The sequence below is a fragment of the Vanessa atalanta genome, chromosome 9 (assembly GCF_905147765.1).
Source record: "Vanessa atalanta chromosome 9, ilVanAtal1.2, whole genome shotgun sequence".
Lineage (NCBI taxonomy): Eukaryota > Metazoa > Arthropoda > Insecta > Lepidoptera > Nymphalidae > Vanessa > Vanessa atalanta.
In genome coordinates, this window is record NC_061879.1 from 7,752,662 (window position 1) to 7,777,876 (window position 25,215).

The 25,215-nt window shown below is 29.9% G+C and overlaps 1 protein-coding gene across 1 annotated transcript in view; it reads right to left on the reverse strand.

Annotated features, from left to right (window-relative positions):
* Window positions 1–25,215, reverse strand: part of LOC125066376 (zinc finger protein 177-like) — a 56,813-nt gene that overhangs the window by 8,770 nt on the left and 22,828 nt on the right. Inside the window, exons 2-5 of the mRNA XM_047674436.1 lie at window positions 8,262–8,372; window positions 7,896–8,067; window positions 3,916–4,182; window positions 3,534–3,703 (exon numbers count right to left, since the gene is read on the reverse strand). Of these exons, the coding sequence (XP_047530392.1) occupies window positions 3,534–3,703; window positions 3,916–4,182; window positions 7,896–8,067; window positions 8,262–8,372 (720 nt within the window). The remainder of the gene's footprint in view (window positions 1–3,533; window positions 3,704–3,915; window positions 4,183–7,895; window positions 8,068–8,261; window positions 8,373–25,215) is intronic.

A 25,215-nucleotide genomic window follows, 5' to 3' on the forward strand; every position in this document is an offset into this window, starting at 1 on the left:
GCCAATAGTAGTTTTAATGTGGCTCTGATGGTTCGGTTAGTCGTAAAAAATGTTTACACAATCTTAATTGGGGCTGATTGAGAGTAAATTAAAACGAAAACGTCTGTGGAATTATATAATTTGTCAGTTAACAGAGGTTAGAAAATTATTAGTAGAAAATTTAAAAATCCTGTATAACCATCATCTCTTTGTATATGAATTAAAAAAATTAAACATGAAATATTGAGCTATTATTTTTTAAATATTATCGAACATTAAACGCCTCAAGGGCTTTCTTGAGAAATGAAATGAACTGAAATGAAACATGAAAACATTTTTATTAAAAACAATTGAAAACATATAAAGACGTGGCATCAATAATAATCATGACACCAAAATAAAACGTTTTTCTGTCCTAAAATATCTTTTCGTCGAAAGGTTCGTACTAAAAGATAATTAACAATACGGTTAAGGTTGCTTTTAAGCCCTTTACAGGCAGGTGCAGGAGACAGCAGTGTACGGAGATTACAAAAACAATATGGTGCCGGCTGACGATGAAGCATTCTTTAATGGAAATATGTACACTAAGGTTTATTTTATGTACATAAAAGACAGGTTCCGTATAATATGGTACGATAAAAAAGAATATATATTTTTTACTAATTCAAGATATTTTTATTTATTTCTTTTAGGTTTTAATTATAACATAGAGACTGTTATAATGTTGTAACATTTTACCTAAGATAAAAGGAAAACTAGGATAGACTAAATTTGGAGAGTAGTACAAAATCACAGATATTGTGACACCAATTCTTACAACAACGGATGTTCCGAAGTGACAGACGTGCAGACAACTAACAAATAACGAACCTCTAACGAGTGAAAAGTGTCAAGTTATGGCGACATGCAAAGATGCAGTAAACTGATAGTTCGAACTTGAAATTCACAACATTCTGTATCTAAGCAATTGTTTGCAAATAACAAATCGGCCCTTAAAATTTTAGAATTTCAAAATTAGCACGAATTGAATACATTTACTCCAAGAGTATTATTTAATCAAATTATATATTTCATGTATCATCCAAACGACCAATAATTTATTATTTGGTTTGAAAATCCTTTTCAAACCAAATAATTCCCTTGGAATAACAATGGCTCTGAACTATCACATATATATGTCCTGTCCTGCCTACACCCCATTGTTCATCATTCACATTCATTGTGGATGCTTTATTATTGGTACTGTCAATAGTTAACTAACCCGGTACTGTCTTGTAAGATCTCGGTGACAGTTGAAAGATCCCTCTTGGGAGAATGTCTGATTTATCAGTTGAAAAAGATAATGGACCAGTATTGAACGGAGGCAAAATATATTTATGGCTTCCAAATTAAATGAATTGATAAAAATTTGTTTGATAAGCAAATTCAAAACCACAATTATTCATAACAAAAATAATTATTAATTGAATATTTTATGCATGTGGAGGTACGTAGCCCAAATTCAATGGACGATGTTCCGAAATTGTTATTTTTTATTTGTTTCGATTCGTGTATATGCAACTCTCTTAGCGACCTGTTATATATTCAATATTACCTATTATATTTTAAATCATCATGGGTGACGAAGACCATAGTTCGGTCATCTTATACAGTGAAGTTCTCATACGAGCGTGTGAAGTCTCGGTCTGTTGGCCGCGACGTCTTCAATATCGTCTTGTACGACACGGTTCCTTGAATCCGTGGGAATTTATTTCGGACTTTTGGTACATTTTTATTGTATTTTTTCAATACTTGGGTAACTTTAACGAAATATGAATTGAAATAAAACGCATAAACAAAAAAAATACAATTCGTCAAATATTATAACAATATACTATAGTAAATAAATTAATTTTAAAAAATTCATCATTTAAGCTTTTTCATTTGAAATGAAATATAAATTTATCAAACTTAAAATAATACTACAAATTAATAATAAAGTATTGTCGTAGGAATATTTGAACCCATTATGAGCTATTAGAAACAATAGGTCTAGTCGCCCGCATAAATCCACGAGTTGTTGATGCGTCACAGTGCTTGCCCACTACAATTCCCACGATGACCTGACCCGGTAATTTATTGGCCCTCCGCCTTCGCAACTACCTGTGACCGCAGGTGCACCTTAAGAAACTAGGGCTGGATATCTTAAGAGGGCAGAAAACAAATATAGTCGATGTGACAGTATTTAATAATTTAAATTAAATCGTCGGCTCTTTAAGTCTTCAATTGACATTAATTCATTATTTAACACCAATCTTATTTAATTTCAAGGTATCTTATCTAAAATTGATCAATGTGAATCATGTTTTTTTCCAAATTGTAAATCAAAAGATCAAAATTTTTTTTTTTATAACTTATTTTAAGAAGGCAAAGTCAAAAGTAAATAGCAAAGAAAACATAATGTAGCAACCCTACAAGCGATGTGCGACGTTGTGTGATTTTCTTAAGTCGTGGACACATGAGGTCATAGTTAAATAAGTAAAAACTCAAGGGGCGTTATGGGAAGTGAGCACAGTAACATCACCATGTAATATGCATCAACCTTTACCGACTCGTACGATGATTTTGTATATAATTATCATTACTTATGAGAAAATTAATTGTTTATTTTACATATAAATTTCGAGATCATATTATGTGAAATACAGAACAATGACAAAATAAAAAAAAAATAACGATTTATTTGTTACATTACTTTAATAATTATATTATTAATATTTAATATATATTTTTAAACTTAATGTTAAGTTTCTGTGAATATATATAATTAAGGATTTTTTTTTCTTTTGCAAATCATTATTTTTTTTCCAGTAAAAATCAATCGTCATAATATTGCGTAATTTAGCGAAATCCTTAATCTGAAAATTTTGCCTCATATACGTCGATATTAATCTTTATAGACATAATCACGTAACTAGGTAACGAGGTGCAATTGTATATATTTTACGATGAAAAAACACAATTAGAGGCAATAACGCAAAAGGATATACTTGTAAGAAATATGTGAGTTATCAATAGAAAAACTGTAATAGCACCAGCTATTGTCTCAACAAGGATAACAAGTTTTTATGGAGTTTCGCAAATCAATTGTTTAGCTGAATGTAAGTTTCCGTGATTGTGATAGAATGATTACCTACATGAAATATTTATATTGACCATCATCCTAAGTGGTGTGATAAAAAAATATGACTCAAGTAATACGTAACTTATAAGTGAAGCTTCTGTCCCATTAACCACTTTTCATAAATTACTTGTAATTTTCCAATGTAAAATTAAATTATATTTCAAATGAGGTTTATACCCAGGTAGCTTTAAACCCATAATTAGAGGAATGATTAAGTTCAGTATTCATTACCATATAGTAAATATCTAAACGACAGCAGTGTATTAGACATTTTTCTAAAATAGTACCTTTGTCATTGTTTAGTTTTTAAATTATATGATCTACCATTTTTTATAATTGTAATTATAAATGTACTTTGGAAATTAAATTTGAGTGTGACAGACAGACTTACCTTTATATGAGTCATACGGTGATAATAAAGATTCGAACTGGCTGTAAACCTCTTCCCACAATGCTGGCACTGGTGAGGCTTCTCTCCTGAATGTATTCGTCTATGTGTGTTGAGACTGCTTGATGTACTAAAGCCTTTGTTACATACCATGCAAACATGTGGTTTTTCACCTAGAGAAAATATATAAGGATTAAAAATTGGATGTGGTAACGAATCATAAGAACGTATTGTGAATATTTTTTTACCCTAAATGCTACGTTTCTATTATAGCCTAAACACAAATTTAATTTAAGTTAAAAGTATTTAAATAAACATGTGATAAAAGTCGATTTTTTAATCACTGTTCTTAGGTAATTAATATAAAATAGCTGAAAAGTCTTACCCGTATGAGTTCTCATATGCCGTTTCAATAATGATGGCCTGTCAAAAGCTTTCCCGCAAACTTCACAAGGTAACAAAGCTCGCTCCGACTTTGTAGGTCGTCTTTGGATTTTAGGAGTCATATCTAATAGTTCATTAGATGATCCGGCTGATGATGATGTTAATGAATCACCAGATATGGATTTGTGTTCGTCTTCTGGACCCGAAGGAGGAGAAATCGGTAAAAGGACTCTTGAAAGGAGGGAGGTAGATAAGTCTAATGGAGAATCTGCAAAAAAATAATAATTGTAAACCAAAATGTATATAATACACAAATTTTTGTTCGATTATTGTACATTAAAAAGTACATACTATTAATATTTTAAAATAAAAAATTGTATGTTGAAAATTATCAAAAGAATTAGATGGTCTTAAAATAAAACGTCAAGTTTCCATAAAAGTATAAGTGTGCTTATCCGATGAATCACGCCGAAGATTAAAGCCGTTCAAATTTTCGCCATTACAACTTGATCTAATCAAAGCGAAAAATTTAATGAACCAATTTATTGACAACCGTAAAAATGTTGTTTTGGGAGTCTACACAATTTATGTTTATTACTGTTTATATATTTGTTCCATATATGTCTTAATTAGAATCAAAGAAAGACGATCATATATCATTTATTCAAGCAAAAAATCAATGGAAAGTAATAAATTTTAAAACAATTCTCTAGATGGTAGGGATTAATTAGTGAAGTATATCAAACGTGAAGCAGCAGCAGATCATTTGATAGTCATTTGTTATCATTGGTAGGAATATTTTTCGTGATTGCTTGCATGGAATTCTATATATGGAACTACTGTCAAATGGATAGTATCTTCGTTGACTGGTCGAGTATTACGTGCAAATTGATTACTGTTCGGACTGAATAACCGAGTACCATATTTCTATCTATGGTTTGTATCGTTCTAATATCAACAGATGTCGGCAGGACTGTTCTTTTCTCTTTAGGCGGTTTACGCGTGAATTTATTCCTTGTATAATTCTTATTTCAGAGATTTAATATAAAAGGTATATATATATATATTTATATCGATATGAGATAAGACTGTATACATATATGATATTAGTACTACGTGTTTTATTGTATTAGTTTTCTTTTTACATTAAAACTGTATTCCTAAAAAATCGATTTTTTTCTATTAATCGATAATCGATTTTTTAATATTTGTTAATATAATATAAATTTGAATTTACTTAATTAATATTTTAAGGCATTAGATTAATCACGTAGATAAACGATTTATTAGTAGAAAGAGCAGAATGAAAATTTATTCTTTTGTATTTTTAACAACAATCGTATCGTACGAAATCAACCTTAACATTAGCAATATTTTTATATACATATAGGCCATTTCCGCCGACAGCTGCATTGGAATTATCGATGCGGTCTCCGATCGGATCTCTTTAGTGAAACAAACGCGCCGCGTTCGTTATCGGTTCATATATAACTTAACTGTGTAGTTAAGCTCTGTTTATAATAGTGTTAATAATTTCAATTTCGAAAGCCTATTTTGTGTATTTCGTGTTAATTATATATTCTTTGTCATTAACTGTTTGTTTTATAAAACGAATGTTACAAAAATACTATAATTCTATAAATACGAATTACAAATATGTGTAAATGACAAAAGCGCGGAGAAAGAGAGTGATGTATTTTATTTGCATGTAATTCGATTAATAGAAAGGGTAACTACTTACTGAGTTTCATGCTGATTTTTCTCGGTTGAATATAATCTACATTCCGAACCGGTAGTAGCTTTACATTTAATTTGTCATGTAAAAGAGACGATCCATAAGTGCTTTTAAAGCTCTCGAATTTTTTACTTTAAAAAGAAATATATTTATAAATGTGATTTTGAATATAAAAAAAATTAAAACACATATTTTAGTAAAATAGATGTTAAAATATAACAACAATCAACACATTTCAATAAATTCTTCTATCAATAAATAATTTACAACAATTTACATAACGTTAACAAATCGATCGCTACCAAACATCGGTAATGCAACTAACGACAGTCATTCACAGATGTCGCATTGATCAGTGCCTTGGAAAGATAAAAAGGCAATCACGAAACTCTCCGACTACCGAACCGAAAGAATTCTTTGATGTGCCGCCGAATGAAGAGACGTCTTAGTACGTGTGTTATATTTAACGATTTTAGTATTCAAATAAGTTTAATCTATTAGGTTACATGATAGATAGAATCTTAATTTAAAAACTAGATTTATTATGAGATAAAACGACTGATGTGCTTTTAAAATGTTAGAGATTCAGGTTTTCTATCAATTTTATAATTATAGATGAAGATAAATATTGCAATGTTTTTTTTTCTACGTCCATGTGTGAAGTATCCGTCAACAGCCGGCTTTTTTAATGGATTTTTAATGACTTTGTAATATATTGAAATAATTGAAAACGTATTTAAATAAAACATTCCAAAAAAAAAAACTAAATCTTGCAAACGCGATAAGCTCTCAACCACTTAATAAAAATCTGAATATTAAATGGACTCCACTAATTAGTATCCTCGAAAGATGATTATCTATACTTATATGTAAACATATAAAACAAGCGGAACAGGACGGCGTATGTATATGAGTACTGATAATCAGGGAGGACATTAAAATTTCTTACATATTATACTATTTTATAATAAATATATAAAAAATAACGAATTAAGTAATTTCATTATTAATGATTGTCAATTATTCTTGTTTTAAACTACCCGTTCAACATTAAACCTAAATGTCTTTATATTTATCAAAAGAAGAGCGTCAATCATTTATAATTTTATTGAATTAATTGATTGATTGACATCATTGCTCAATTTGTAAATAGAACTGATACTTAACACGGTGAAATAAGTGTTTATTAAAAAAAAAAACATTTCAAAGTAACTGTCTTCATATTTATAACTTTATTTAGATATTTCCTACGTATAAATAGACATCTTTATTTTCATCGCATTGACGATTTTCTAGCAATAAAAATACACTTAAATATGTTTCATTTCGACGACAAAATTACTATAACTTTTTTTTTAATTTTTTTTTAACCGATTGAAAATCGAATAGTATACACTCTTTCGTGAAGAGGGGTATATAGGGATGTACCCACAGAAGAAAGCAATTTACCCAGCTGTAGAATATTAATAGTCAGTTAACTAATTTTTTAATTTCATGTACCTATCCAATGTCAGTACTTCTATACGTGAAAAGTAAATTTAAAATACAAATTCCATACTATACGTAATAATATTTATATAAAATTCTAAGTGTATCAATTTAGCACGATTTCATGCATCGTCTACCGTCTATTACGATGCGTTACGATTATATTAAGCGATCGTAAAATCTTAACATATTTACGTTGTACTACTTTCACCGATTTCGACGACTATAATGACGTTATGTTAAATTCAGATGTACGTTCTGTATCTGTTTTTGTAATAGTACCTATTAGGTATTTTCATGTTCGTATTACGTACGCTCGGTGAGAAATAATTGCCATTCATAGCGAAATAATTGGCTTTTTATCATCTATTTCATCTTGTTTGGAAAAATATGCTTTGTATTTAAAAAAAAAATTTAGAAGTATAAATAAATTTAGAGCGATATTCTGTTGTTACTATTTGATTATCAAATTGAAGAGTCACTCTAACTTCTAAATGGGGATTTTATTGTCATTTTTACAAACATATGAAGTAGGTAAGTAGGTAGACTTATATGCGTATTATACTCATCTCGTCTTATATCAACAACTCCGATGAGTTGAGGTAAATCTAATCCACTTCTCTTAAACAAGAAGAGTTTTAGTTTAACGTGAACCTGAATTTACCTTTAGCTGCAAAACAACGTATTTTTTTTTAACTTACTATTGCGGGTCATTTTTGATTAAACACTTTAAGCGTTAAATAAATAAGATATGGTACCTTCTAAGATAGAGTCCATAGTTTGTCGGTACAAATTATTTCTCATTCTGACGAAAAATAGTTCTTCGGGTCTTTCGGGAAGGAAATAAACCACCAGCTCGGTGTGAGCTGAGACAGGTTTCACAGCTTCGTAGACAGGCTCGCCTTTGACTTTAGTACAGACTAGGTTAACCTGTGTGAAAAACACGATGATATTAGTTATCGGTCGGTAGCTTTATCCTCATGACGTTTTTCTCACACCGTCGAGTATGAGTCGAATAGTAATCACTAATTGTAGCATGTGTGAAACACCAGAATTAAATCCGCCGAGCTCAATATATAAATCTTTAGTATTTTATATATAAGACTTCTCAACAATACACTTACTTGAGGTCCATAATTTTCCGAGACCCGCAAAAATCGCACCCAATTACAATGTCGAACTTGAACTCCTCCTGACGTGCAAACTTCGTCAAACAAGCCAAATCGATGACGTACCTGTAACAACAAATAAATAATTTTAAAAATCATTAGAACATTCAATACACTACTAAAATACCAATAAACTAATTAATTAAAATAAGTTAACATCTTGTTTTTATAATTTAACGTTAACACTAAATAGATGAACACCTTATTCTACGAGGCTGACCCGCAATCAGTTTAAATACAAAATTATCAACATCGTAAATATTATCTAGCTACTAGTTTACATACCATTACTAAAGGTTAAACACCTGAATATAAAGTTAAATAATTAAAAACCAATATTTCCCTAATTAGATTAAAATTAATTTTATCATCACTTCACAGCAGTTCGTATAATTTTTATCACTTTTATGAACGTTTTTCAACTATTTTATACAGCTTATCAAATCTTAACACTTCGGTTCTTGTGAACGCTTAAACCAGCCTCTGATGTTGCCGCAGTTTAATTGGTAATATCGTGATCATAACGTAAGTTGGAAGTAATCGGGTATGCGATCTATATATTAATACGGGAATATCGAAAATTGTTGTAAGTTTTTTAATACTCTTTAACTGACTGTGAAAAAGAAGGAAGTTCGCGATCTGGTTATTTTTTTTCGTCGTTAGAAGAAATTAATGTATGTATAGTCTTCCGAAATTAATGTATGTATGCATATTAAACGTAATAACAACAAACATATAAGCAACTCACATAAAGTTGCGCCTATATATAGGTACATAAGTTGTATCGTATTCTATATAATTATATATTCTACATATATATTAATTTATTTAAATAACCATTGTACCTTATTCTATCAGCCCTGCGATACTGTAAGAATTCACTTCATATCTCACTCGTAAAGTTTTGACAATCGACAATGATACGTTATTTTGATGTGTATCTTATAAATTTTATAATTATCATATATTGTTATTTTACTTTCGTTTTCTGCGGTAAGTTACGAGTTTTTTCTTACAGAATACTTCTAAAGATTGTAGATAAAACCCACAAAGTCTTAACACATTTACACAACCAACAAATCTTCATAAATAAATTCGACAGCTTAGGAAATATTTTTGGAACATAATATAATAATCATTCATTGATTTTAAATAAGTATATAATAGAATTAACGTTGATTTATTATTCAGAGGCAGCGAATATATCAAATTGTAAAACAAAGAAATAACTTTTATCGTTCGACATCAAATTTGATAAATATTCAATTCGAAAGTAATTCAGATGCTAATATAGACATAATCTTTTACAGCTTCCAATATTAAGCCTAATAAAAATGCAAATTTATACTAATATTGTACCGTGGCATCTAAACACCATATAAAATAAACTATATATCAGATATGAGATTTTGGTTTAAAATTAAATGATGTGTGATATAAATAAAATAAGATAGTTACGAATTAGTTCTATAATTTTGACATATAACCGTTTAAGTGAGTTTATTAGTTTGCTTATCGTTCTTCCAATTAAGTTGAATCTTTGTGCAATTTATGTTGGCACGTGCGTGAAGGGTTCTGCTTTACCGGTAGTACACAAGACAGTGGCGTCGTGATTGGAGTTTTAACGAATAATTGCTTTCTAAAGCCGTGAGCCGATATGGCCCAGTAGTTAAAACGCGTGCACCTTAAATCGGATTGCGGGTTTTAACTCAGGCAAAGCATCACCGAATTTTCAGGTGCTTAATTAGTGTTTATAATTCAGCACGTGCTCGGCAGTGAAGGAAAACGTCGCGAGGAAACCTGCATTGTCTAATTTCAAAGACATTCTGCCACATTTGTTCATATTCCAGCATTCTAGTGGAATATGCTCCAACCCTTCTCAAATCTCTATTTCCTCTCTAGGAGGCACAGCCCTGCAGTAAGAAATTTAAAGGCTGTTAATGTTCTAAAATGTTGCTTTCGAAAAATTCAAAGAAACGACATCGCATGCCGGTATTTCAATAAATATATTTTTCATTGAGTTTAAAATGTAAATATTTTTTATTTTTTTTTATTTTCCGGTTATTGTTCATAGTATTAAGTTGTAACATTGTTAATTTTTTATTGTATTTTTCTCTCTTCAATCGTTATAATGATTTAATTAAATATTAATATACATACGATTTTGACGGTAATTTCTCGCTTTGAACGATAACTCAACAAGGGTTAATAAAAACATTCGCATTCTATTGAATTGTGGAAAATTCCGTTTCAATTCCTCAAAGCGTTCGTAGAGGTGCGCCAATCGTAAAAACTTTCACATTTACTCGTAGATATATTTATTCGTACATATAATATTAGTTGTCGCGTCTTCGAAAATATATTTTTGAAACCAGTGGAATAAAGATTTACTTTTACTAAGGAAAAGAAAGAATAGGTAAGAGATCCACTAACAGCGATTGTATGATGGACAAAATAAGTAGTTTGTTTTATAAATATACCATATCTAATTTATTTTTACTTTATATTATTTATTAACACTTAATATCGAATGTAGTCGCTCCTATTGGCTTAGGAATATTTATATTATTAAAGTTATTAGCTTAATCATAATTTAATAATGCATTATAAGAAATGTATCCTATACATTTATCCTAACTTGACTATGTATGTATGATCCAAGCTAAATTATATAATTTCACCTTAAAACGGTTTCGTTAATTTTTAACTAGAAATGAATAAACCTTCTCGTAATATTTCACGTAGTCTGTATATATTATTTACAAAGTAGTTATCGTCATTAGCTCAAATGTTTCACAAGAAGCGAAGATCACTCGTGTCTGCTTCTCAGTAAAAGTCGAAGAGCTATAGCGACCCCTAGCCATCACGACCGATTCAACCTGTTCGTGTTTATATAGAATTACTAACTACCCGAACTCGACTTCGCAGGAGTACAATATGCTTCTATATTTATTATGAATATAAAAAATAAAAATTTCTGATTTTTTTTTCTCTACCATAATATGCATATTAAACATATAAACCTTCCTCTTGAATCACACTCTGTATTGATGTAAAACCGCATTGAAATCCGTTGCGTAGTTTAAAGATCTAAGTGTACAGACAGCGGAAAGCGACTTTGCTTTATACTGTATAGAATTATATCTATTATAGAAAATAAAATAATGGTTATTATATTTGATTAAGGATAATACTTAATAAATAAAATAAAATCTAACTTGGCACATACTTGCTGCCATTTTAAAATTGTGCTGTCAAAACCAATAATTTTCGATACACAGATTTATAATAAATATAAATTGGAATACATAAAAGCGAATGTTTATATGTGAACATAAAGACAAGCTCAATATATTTCCTTACGATAAATATTTGCAAAATTAATTAAATATAGATAACGTTTCGATGTTGTTTAAACGGTTTTTGAATACAAGAAGCGCGCCACTGGCGTTTTGTTGCGTGTGTTCTTAAAAACCGGTCAACTGCCAGTTAGTATCGTAATGGCATAAGATTTAACCGTAACAAATGTTAAATATTGCTCTTAATTGCTGGAATACAACTAGATGCATATACAATTATGAGTAATGAACACGTGCTTCGAATAAAAAATATGAAAGAACCATTAAACAATTAATAGATCACTAGTTTTTAAGTGATCCACTATTACAGGCTAAAATTTCTGACAGACAAAGATTATTAATTGTTTAATCATGTTCTGTGATTTCAGGGCTATGATTAACGTAAGCTACATACGAAATGAACTAAGTACCTATTCATATGTTAAGTCTATGACGCTCATAATCATATAAGTCATTATGTTTCTAAGTTTTGTTTTGTTTTACGTGAATTTCAAAAATGTTTGTTAATTTTTTCATATCTTAGATAGATATGAAACTTATATCAGTCTGAGGTCACTGACCATCATATATGTTGTCGTAACTGATGCTTCAGCTTAGATGTATCCGTTGATATATTGTTGAAATATTCACACTAACCGAAGGAATTTAAAAATTAGCGACAGTTAGACATACGAAATTTCATAGTATAATTATGTCGTAATGTTGAAGGTAAATTATATGGGTGCATGTACACGTAACTAAAACATTAATATCGTGATTGCGTTTTTAAACAGAAGCCAAAATGATTGTCCGCCTCGGGCTTGCATTACTGACATCTCTGCATGCGATATCGGTTAAACTTAGGTGCTGCTTGTGTCCATTGTACAAGTAAAAACGTAACCTTTTTAATTAAGGGTTTCAATAAAAAAATTAACAATAAGACAGTAAGACAGATTTAAGAAGCTTATTTTACATTATGTTAATTAAACATATATTATAGTTTAACCTTCTTGTATTTTAATCTACTTTTAAAAGTATCTTTAATACAGCATTTTATCAATTTATAGATAAATCAGCAAAAAAAAGGCTTTATATATAAAATACGTATTCATAATAAAATATAGACAAGATACACATAAAGAGGTTTTCATTGTTGTGTAAACTTGTGCTAAAAATATTAGTGAAAATAAAATTATGAATATACTAATGTTCATTATATCATTAAGAAATAAATAGAAAAATAGGTGTCGCGGGACACCGAGTTGGAACGAAGTCCCTTTCGCTATATATTTAAGTCAATCGCCTTCGCTATTTGTTATGTATCTATTAAACAACAGACAAAATGAAATAAATAAAATGTCAATAAATATTAAGAATTTCATACTAAAAGCCCGTGTAAAATAAAATATTACTAAAAAATAAGTTTAAATAATATTTTTTAAAACCATGTATAATAAAATGAGAAAGAGAGGGTAAAGTCGCTTCAGACATTACGCCTTATCTTTAATTACGTGACGATTTCTTCCAAATTCACTTTTCTGTAAGCAGCGTAAAAAAAATCATACAAAAAAATATAAAAGTGTTAAAGCTATATCGTTCGTGTACTATATTTAAGTAACAATGGAGACCAACACCATGATTGCGTTGCCCAAGGCGATTATTTGACTCACATCTACAAAATTGCGTCGGCCGCACGCGTTATTATGCACGAGAATTTATACTGGGTAGCCTCGTTAGAATATACGATCAAGTTGAACGGAAATTAAGCGAAAAAAATATAGACACCGGACCAGCATTAAACGTTATATATGAACAATTTTATTTTAATGTTTGTAGTATAAGCAAATTTAGTAAACCAATTTAAAGATATTCTCAACCAAGAACTACGAGTATAAATGGCGCATGTCTGCAATATTTTCAGTAAGTTAGTTAGGGTTAATATTAATATACACAAAAAACAAAAACTAAAGCTACAATTTAAAAAGTCGAAAATGACATAAAAATATGTATGTAACTAAACAAGTTGTCAATGTTTAATATGGCTCGGTCATATCTTTCATCCTCGAAGTTCACTCTTTATACAAACATTTTATTCATCTTTATTTCGTTCATCCTCTTTCCTTATATATCCATCCATGTCCATGATTAGTCTGTCCCGTATAGATTTAAACTGATACAATTACGCATCATAAATCGTTTAATGTATAAACATTACATTATAAGTAGGCCCATATGTAGGCGTAGGTGTAAATAAATCATTCCTAAGAAATACACTAAGGGATCCAAAGCAACGCGTGCTCTTACAAATGTTCAGTGATTGTGAATCGTGAAGGCCGCGGGTAAGCATCAATAAACACTCGAACAGTGTAGCTGGATACGCGTTGAGATTAAGGTGATGAAGCCACGAAAAACAGACGGTACATATGATTATTTAAAAATTAAAATAAAGCATTTATTAAATAAAAGTTAAATACATTTAAACGTTACATCATTTATAATGTTAATACTTATAAGAGCAGAAAGTATATACCTATTATGAGGTCTGGTATTTTCAAGCGCGTCATATGATATTTTTTATAATTTACAACTGGCGAAAACATGCGTTTGAAGTTATTAAAAAAACGAATAATACCTCTTTTTTATGTGCACATCTGTCGTTTTTTCTTTTTATTTCTTTAGCAACTGTTTTGTCCACACTTACCGCATAATGTTTAATATCAGTAAAATAAGTGTAACTCTTAAAAATATTATAAATTTAGTTCAGGAGACGTTTGTATCAAAACCAGCACGTGTCTTTACAAATGTTCAAAGATTGTAAGTCGTGAAGCCCGCAGGTGAGGCGTAATAACAGGAGGTTAATGCAATACAAGTACGGAAGCCGAGTTAAGATAGAAACTACAACAACTGTCCAAGGGCAGTTGAATTTCCATTCAAAAGAACTTAAATCCATTAGATATCAGACAAATTTAGAAATGAAACATTAGATCTTAAGAATGAATTATACTTTAACTTTTAAGTTATATAAGTAAATAAAATATTGAATTCAAATTTAAATTCATATGTTTTATTTTACAAATATTTATATTTAATTTAAATTTCGATATGATATTTAATACGAGATTTAATAAAATACGTTTCAAATACTAGACAAATAGCTATTTCAATATATGCATTCGCTTATAACTCAAACAATATGTCTGGAGGGCGTATGCTTCAAGTGGCATAGTCATGATCCAAATTGCACCTCATTTCATACGGAACCCGAGTTTTACGATTGTACCAATTGTCAGCTGTGCGTTAGGATTGGAAATAAATAATAGAGTATAAATAACATACACGCGGACGTAACTGACAAGTGGCACGGGTAACTGGATTAAATTCATATTATGGAACGCCAACAATTACTATCGATCATTTGTAAATTATAGATTTAACTTTATTTTAAATAATAAATATCTTTCATCTTGCATATATTATATAATAAAAGCGAAAGATACACAGTGAGGTAATTAGCATGTGTCTTAAAGAATTCTGTGATATGTCAATCTGACTTGTAACAACTCTGTATTTAGGTCATTGAAGGTAAGTGGGGTTTAAAATTAGCACACCAATTTTGTCCATAGTGATGTATATTTTCATATAAATAAATATTATCAATATGTTTAATTAAATGTCGGATATTAGAAATCATCTTCCAGGACGAGTTTTTACTATTACAATAAACTGTTATAGAAATCTAAATTTTATTATAAAAAAATAAATTAAATTAAACCAATATTTGTAATATTATTTGATAAAAATTAATTAAGCCCTATCTTTCGATAAGTAAGTCGAATACTGTTTTTTTTATGGTTAAGTACAAAATCTTTCTACGATTCATATTGGGAGATTTTCCCCATAAACGTACTAAGACTATCATTTATTTAAATTTCTGGTCATAAGCTTAGTAATTGGACTGGTATCTGGTTAATATCTTGTAAGCGATTTCATGCTCTGACACCTACCCCATAATGAACCGCATGGTAAATAAAGCACGTGATACACTGAGCCGTGACGCGTGCTACACCCGTCACGGTCGGTATTGCACGCAATTACCGTGTTACGTTGACACGCTTACGCTTACATGATAAATCACCAATTGCCTGTTTAACATTGAAAGGATGAAATATGGTATTAAATTTTTGTTCACTATTTGCCGCAATATCAAGTATATTTTACGTCACGGTCAACGAGCTAGTTTGTTGTTTATTTTGGTTTTGCCATGATTAAAAACGTAGTTAAATTATTGAAGTGTAAGTTAGATCAGTTACAAAATATTTTTAATAATAATGATGCGAGGACATCTTTCAGGATGCTGAATGATTTTAACCAGTATAAGGTAAGGGAAAATATAGTTGTATTCTCGATTCTCTAACTCTTTTAATTCAAAGGGCAATCTGACACAACCAGAAAAAGATAAAGTGCAACTTCTACTGACCCCTCCTTAATGATGGCAGTATTTCTTTTACCCTTTTAGTTTTTATGAATCAATTAAATGTTATTATTATTATTCAATTATTATCATTATTATGAATTTCAAGTGCGTTACTGATCAAAACAGGATATGTCACGGTCTGTTATACCACGTGCTTCGTGCGTGACAGACCGTGTCATAGCGTGATCAAATATGAACTTTTATGTTTTTTTTTATTATTGCTTTTTATAAAATAAAATATTTATTAATTTATTTATAATAATGTTAATATTACATGTTAATTTATAAGCTTACTTGACTTTCTTTTAATAAACATTTATTGAGGGTCGCGTGTAGTCCAGTATAAAATACTTTCTATATAGTATCTTGTATAGAAGCGAGGATATGATTTATGTTTTTAATATCTTAACTGCGCTAAAGAATTTCACGTCTTGCTTCCCTGACCTAAAAAAAGCTACGTGCTTTACCGTCTCTCGTATTGTTACGGTCTGATATACCACGTGTTAGGGTGGGTGCTAGACCGTGTAATTGTGTTAAAAGATTACACATGAACTGCCTTCATTAAATAAGTATTTATAGTATAATTGACATGACCAATAGTTATAGTTAGATTGTATTATACAATGAAGTTCTATCTCCTGAAACAAAATGGAACTTCATGTCACGTAAATTATCTGACGTCACAATAAGTCTGGTTGCCATATTTTTCTTAATTTGCAAAAATTATAACCAAATATCATTGAATGATTTAATGAAAATCACATTAACACAAACATTTATTCATTATTAAAAAAATATATATAATTAAACATACTCAACACAAGATATTAATATGGATATTGTTTGACATAACTCTGTCTTTCAAATGTTGGAAAAGAGTAACTATCGATATTTACAAATTCAATTCTGTCAAATGACCATTCACTGGAATAAAGAATATTTTGATATAGAGGTAATGTGTCCCGACTGGATACAGAAGGAGGAAAACCGTGAGCTTTGGCTACGTCTAACAGTGGTCATCTCCTGATGGACATAGGTCATTACAACATAAGCTATTCGTTATCAGCCGAGAGTAAATTAATAACAATATTCTTTGACTTATCTGAAACATAGTTTTACCGAATTTTAATTATGTATGAACTCCCTTAATTTAATATCGTTAATGAAACTAGTAAATTGAACGATTATATAAGTCGTTAGTTTTTATAAACGTTGAGTGCATACACAGTTACCAAGGAAAGTGTTTCAAACTCACGCGTCCCACTGCGCTTTGTATCATTTTCGACGCTTCATAGAGCGTAAAATTGGATTATTTATTGTTTGTCTCTGAATACCATTCCGGTCGTGATCGAATCGTGATGGACTTTTTTGTTTACAAATTAGTATTTTCGGAATTCTAAGCGATAACATAAAGTACTTTGCGTTTTTTTATACTATTACATGACTACTTTGTAGAAGATAGTTGCCTCACTCAACTATGCTTGGAAGTTTATGTGTTACGCTCCCGTGCATGTGAAAGTCTTGCTTCCACGCGTGATATTTCTCCCGTTGTATCAGATTGCAGTTCCATCGCTCTATGACAGTTTGTAAAAAGACACTACACTACCCAGTGTAGCAGCTGTCCTTACGCGTACACCTTTTAACATCGCCTGCGCAGGTCTACTTTAAGATTTGTCTTAATAATTAAGCTAAGTTGGCTTTTAAATACTTTTCAAAAACAATTATTTATTTGATATACTTTTTTAAAAAGAAAACAAGTTTATAATAAATCTTTAAAGACAACATAAAGAATAAATTCTTAAATTGATGAAAAAACACTAATTATAGTAAGAATTTTAACGCTAATTGGTCAAAAAATTTCGAGTACCAAAAGCAGACTTGAAATTAGTATAGTATCATTTAAGCAATCCAAATTCTAAGGCAACGTCAAAAAGAACGCAATAATCTAGAGGAATCTGCAATCATCGCGTCACAATTTTAATCAAGGGTCCGTCGGATTCTATCGCTTTTTTCGCATCAAGATTCCAAAGCGACGTAATAATTGCGCAAAATAACAGGGCGGGGCGTAGGACGAAGATTCAAACAGTTGCAATTCGGTAGGCGATCCAGACTGGATAACTTCTAGAAGTGGCAAAAATACTATATCTCCCAAATCGTTGCCATCAAGAGAAATACAAATTCAAGACATATATGTAATATCATCATCATCATCAACATCAGCCCATATTCGTCCACTGCTGGACATAGGCCTCTCCAATTGCACGCCACTGTGGTTTTTCTTCGGCAACTCGCATCCAGCTCCTGCCAGCCGTCTTGCGCAAATCGTCACTCCACCGTGCCTGAGGATGTCCTTCGCTACGTTTGCCGAGACATGTAATATACATAGTAGTTATTCTGTAAAATGCTTGATATTGATATTCCATAGGACTATGAGAGGACGGATGACGGAATAGAGAGCGTACCTGTGCTTACGAACAGACTTGTGCACATTAATATGTTCTGAGTAGTTTTATAGTCTCCGTAGCTGAATGCGGTCAGGATGACATGGTCGCATCTATCGCACGAAAATTAATCTATAATTAAGTTACATTATTCGTCATGTTTTATATTATAAAGAGCTTATAGCGTTAATTAATATTTTTCTAAAGAAAAATATTATTGACGCTTCCACTGCTCCGAAATTCATATCCAGCCATCTTAAATCTTTCTCTTACAAACCCATAAGCTTTGTAATTATTTCATAATTGGTGGGTTGAAACCGCCTCAGTAGCCGATACATCACGGATCCATATTAAAACTAAAGCAGCATACACACTGTAATCTCGCGTTCAGACAAAAGAATTTAAAGAGGGTATGTACCTCTTACTATCGAATTTACATATTAATAATAATAAGAGTCAAGTACTTTAAAGTAACTACCATGGACTTGTTTTTTTAATACAATATTAATAATAGGTTATGATATTAATCAAATCCACATTAGAAACATTTAAATCATAAGGAAAAATACTTGTATATTGCTTCTGTGAATTCGCCTCGCATAAAAAAGTATTTAATCTCTCGTCACAGTTTTAACACAAGCCTTATTATTATCTCCTAACTCCATTGATGGTCCGAACGCTTTAGGCAATGTTAATATGTCCGTTCTTTTAAACTAACTTTCATTTCAAATCATAGGTGCCGTTTTAAAATGAATAATAATAACTGCATCATATTAAAAAGGCGTTAGATGATAGTCGTGTAATATGTTAATTTAAATGGAAACATCATAAATTGCTTTTAAGCAATAGACGCAATTACTATAAAAACTATTTCATATAGTCAATCTTGTTTGAAAAAAAATATTAAAACAGACGGACATGAAATGCTTGAATATGCGTCTGCGACATATGTAATAAAGTCATAGGACCATATTGTGGTCATTAAAATAGGGAACGGACAAAATACAATCCCAAAACGCTTGTTCTAATAAAATTGCAAGAATATCACTGTTGCTTTGGTTTAAAGCGCTTAAAGTAGAAACTTATCCTATCCAAGATCTTAGTAACATTTTGCGGAATATTGCACGTTTTAGAAAATAATGTGAACTAAAGAAACAAATAATGTTCTGTTAACGTATTAATGTACTTCTAGTTATAAATAGTATTCAGGTTGATAATTACAAAGATAAAGTACATCTCGGTAGTAGATCAATTAAACTTAATAATCTTATAACAAAATAAATCTAATATTGTGAATATTATCAATGTACGAACCATTTAGACATACCAATTAGTTTAATTTAAATAAAATATTAAAAGTTACAAACCATAGTGCCGAGGAATTCAATTAAAAATTTTATTGCACGGCGCATAAATACAAAAAACAAGTTCAGAGCTCGTTGGAACATGATATAAAAAGGCCTAATTTATCCACCATGTCTGATCAATTATGCCATGCGACTCGAGTATATTCCCAACTTCCATATGCATTACTGGTTTCCGACAAGTGTTGTTACGAAAATTATTAAAAAGTAATTAGTAGATCGTGAACTTATCGAAGTTACCGTTACCTTGAATGAGGTAGACTGCCAAATAAATCAACATTAAATGCATTGATAAGCTTATTTAGTCAGCTTGACAATTGTTGCAAATGATTAAACAAAAACAAATTGTTTATGTCATAAAAAAAACACAACATTATTTCGGACTTTCTCTTCTAGCTTTAATTAACTTGTAAACTTTTACTTTATACAATAAATAATAAATTCCACCAATGTTGTAAACTATTAACAATTGCAGTCCCAGAAGCGTACCTTGTAGCGAACCTTTTTTCATCGGCCAAGAATTAATCACCGGCAATCAATTTCAATTCATATCGAGTCGGATATAATTAAGAGAGTACATAAAGATTATCTATCGAATTAAACCACGCACCAGTTACCTATGTTTTAGAGGAGATAAATGTGTATTGCTTAGTACAGAACATATTAGCATTCCGGGCTGTACCGTTAGCCGATACAGATTCTTTGTCGGGCTTATTAATAAGCAAATCTAGAGAACTCGTCCATACACATGTACATTAAGTATATCTTGAGGCTAAGTGAAGTTATATGCATTTTTTTATTATATATCACCGAATGAATAAATAACTTATTATTTTGAGTTAATGTGTAATATAAACAACAAGTTTGAACGACTCAAATGAGTTTGTGTCTAACTACTTAAGTTTCACTCGTAAAGCAAATGTCACAAAACAAAGTCAATTATGCAGTTACGTACTTGTAATGCGTTCGTTCGTGTAATGGTGAGTTACATTAGACACCTCCGCCTAGGATCTCTTCATTCAGTATTCATTTTTTTATCGGCTTTATAGCATAAGGTTATCACGCCTTATTGAATATTTAATTAATTAATAGCAAATAATTTAAATAAGTTTACATTAAGAACCTTGTAAGAGGGATCGATAACGCTAAATTAGTCGTGACATATTAGGTTGCCTAATTAGAAGACACCTTCAAAAAATTAGATACTACTTTGATCGAGTTTATTATTTTATTCACTCTGAAGCGTGAACTACGTATGTAAAAATAATATATTTTTATAAGAAAGATTTTGTATGGAGAAAATTTAAAAGAGTAGGATTTTTTTTTATATATTTATTTGCCGTTAATTCAACCTATTTGGTACATTTATCTTGATCAATAATACCAAATGTTACATAATAATTTGTGGGATTGTTAATAATTTAAAAGTCTAGGGTTCGATCTTAACCAACTTATTAAAAAAGTGACGACTAATCATAAAACCTTTCTGACTACATCTTTATCTGAATCGTAAACGACCGTCGGCTAAATACAAATGGTATATTTAAAAAAAAAATATAGCCATATAAAATAAACAAGTTGACGAAAATGAAGCAATAAATTCTCGAAAGCGGCGCTTTTAGGCTTAGATTTAACAAATTAACAAACGATTAGGCTACCGATTCTGATTAGAAATAACCTCGCTACATTAATGGAAGTCAACAAATAACACCGATAGAAAGATACTGTCGCTTTGAAAAGTTTATTTTAACTATTAAACGGTTTGATGACTTGAAAAAAGGTCTCATTCGTTAGTCTAATTCGAATGACGTCATAAAGTTTTAATAGTTTTTCTACGACTATAATAGTAAAAGATTTCATATTACTAACGAAAACATTAGGGAAAAGGACTTTTCTTTTTTGATTATTATATATATATTACAAATACAAATAATATCAAAAAATATTTCTAGTTAATATACTCTTTTCAACGGTTGTTAATAAAAAAAAAAACTTAAAATAAAACATATAAATATATATTAAATGCAATAAAATGTGAAGAATATTATTAAACTCAAAGTGGATTTTGATATGAAAACTTTGTAAAATCATAAAATAAAAAGTCAATCATTTGCCACCTTCGATTTTACCGTTTAGTTTGAAATTTTTAATATACGTAATTAAGAAAATTAGGATGTATTTAAAAAAAAAAGAAGCTTTTTCTAAGAATTTAAATTAAAGTCGTAATGCCTAATGATAACGATACTTTCGAGGAATATAAAAATAATATTATTACACTCACCGATAAAGCAAATTAAGCTTATTAATAATTTTACATAATGATAAAAAAATACTAATTAGTCTGTGAGAAATCTATGTAAGAACCAAAAGTAGAACCTGTTCAAATAAAAATATATAATTAAATTCACTAATTCACATGAATAAATTTCAACCAGCCTCGTGTGTAAATTTAGATCCTAACGCATTTTTTTATTCATACTTGTTTTATATTAATTTGTTTTTTAATTACTTATTAATTATAGATTTGAACAAACATGTAAACGAACCTACAAACACAATAATTCTAATTTGTAAATGTGTGTAACGAATATACAACAGTTTAAAAGATGTAATTAAAGAGTTAGGATATAGAAATTAAATGTACACTTTTATATATAAAGAATATTATATTATATATATAAGTTCGTGAAAGTTTTTTTTATAAATAATAACTAAACCCGTCAAAAGATTTATCGACTTACTCATTGAATACGCGTGTAAACGCTAATAAAAGAATTCCAAATAATTTTACATTTTTAATTTATATTTCATAACGAAATATTACATTTAATAATTTAAATATAAATAATATCCAACCACAAAAACAGGAAGCCTGTATAGCGATAGCAGTTGCAGAACTCGCCTAATAAATTAAAATACGTGAGAACCTTAGACAGGCCGACAATTTGGTGACATTAAGTGTTAAGCTATGATGGAAGCGAACTAATGAATCATTAGCTGAGCACATTATTTCAAGTCATTTAGAATATACGACTTCCCTTGGCTTGAATTGAGAAGTGTCCAATGTTTCAAGTTTAAAACGAAGTTTAACTATACATTTATTATAATAGAACTTTATAATGCTGCGTCTACACAAACAAAATGTTTTACAAAGGATTAATAAAAAAATTGTACGAACGTTTCTAAGATATTTGTCGTCTGAAATCAATAAGGATTTCACTCAAGTAATAGTGTACTATAAATAACTATACATTAAATTAACTTAATTTGGCTGTTGAAGTCATGGATATGATATTATTTTAACCACCTACTAATATCTTAACATAACTTTTAATTAATTTATATAAAACAACTATTTGTGTGTACAAGCAAATACGACGAGCAGCATATATTTTTTATCTCAATAAAAAAATTGTGATCGTAGTATGATCGAACGAAAACAGTATGGAAATTCAATTTGTCTAATAGTTACGTGTACAAGAGATCTTTAAGTTTGGATTGCCACTTTCATATTGACATCTTAATTAAACCTAATGCCTTCTTGTATCCCATATAATTTCTCCAGTTTGCCAAAGCAGTGAAGCGAGTTATGTTAAAGCACTTTAAATCTTGTTTATGCGTAACGTTTTAAAGTTTACGGTCATTCAATCTTAGAGTGAGAGGCCGAGTTACATTAGACATGTTACGTATTATATAAAATGTGTCTATAATATTAATTACATACGAAAATACATCAATGATTTAATAAATTATGATATCGGTGATAGTTAAAGTATGAACAAATAGTTATTTTTTTCAGATGTAATTAATACAAAGTTCCTACAGTATAATAAAATAAAATATAAATGAGAAATATTGAATCATTAAAAGTAATTTATTCAATATTAATTTTCCATATTTATAATATTATGTTACATATTCCATATAATAATAATTATATTTAAATAATAAACCTATTTTTTTATGGCATTTGTTGGCGGACGAGCATATGGGCCACCTGATGGTAAGTGTTCACCACCATCCATAGACAAAGGCGCTGTAAGAAATACTAACCATTCCTTACATCACCTATGCGCCACCAACCTTGGGAACTAAGATGTTATGTCCCTTGTGCCTGTGATTACACTGGCTCACTCACCCTTCTAACCGGAACAAAACAATACAGTGTACTGTTATTTGGCGGTAGAATATCTGATGAGTGGGTGGTACCTACCCAGACGGGCTTGCACAAAGCCCTACCACCAAGTAAAATTTATTATAAATTTTCAAGTACAACTCAACTATATAATTAGATTCTTTCTATACAAACGTGTTAATTAGCAAAAACGTCATTAATGTCATTTTCATTTCCGGAAGTGTATTTTTAAATTATTAATTAATAAAAGAGATATACAAATTATTAACTAAGCATTTAAACGAGTTACATATTTAATTTTAACACCAGCATACAAACACACGAATATTGATTTAAGTATCTGAAACTATGAATATTACTTTATAGGTATATACTATCGCCTGTAACTTACTTGTAGCTGTGTACCTCCTACACAAAACACAAGAAAAGCAATACAATTTCCATACATATTGACTGCAATTTAGTTAAAAAACCCATCTTACACTTTGTCTTGCTCGTGAGCTCATTTAAACCAGATCTCGCTTAACTGGTTTCAGCCTATTTGCAAGTTATCCGTTCTTTATGAATAAGTATGACGGTGTGAATGTAATCGAGTAGACTGTACTACGAGTATTATAAGATATACACACATACTCGTTAAATATTCAAAAATATAAACACGTTATTTTTATGTCTCATTTTAAAATTTTACTGCAATATTTACTTTACTTTTATTAAAACGTTTATGTTTGTGTATATCTGTATAATTTGCACATTTAAGATTCAGTTTTAGTATTTGAAAATTTTATTGAGAGAAATATAGTGACGATGTGTATATAATGTATTTTGGTTGATATGTTTTAAATATATGTAAATTGAAGAAAAACCGCTTGTTCCGTACAAAGATAACTAAATGTCGTCCTTTTTTAAAACGCAGCGAATTTACTTGTAAAATATTCTTCCAAAAATATAAATAATTTCCAGAGAATTTTTACCGTCCAACCAAATGTGTAAGAATGTTAAAGAATACAGAATCTTGGTCAGAACCTTTTACAGTAAAAAGCGCCTATTTTCACACGTCTCAAAGAAGCAAGCCCCAATGCTTAAAACCTTTATAAGGCACTACATTTTAATACAAAACAGTTTCTACATAAGTCGATTTTTAAATTGGTATATGT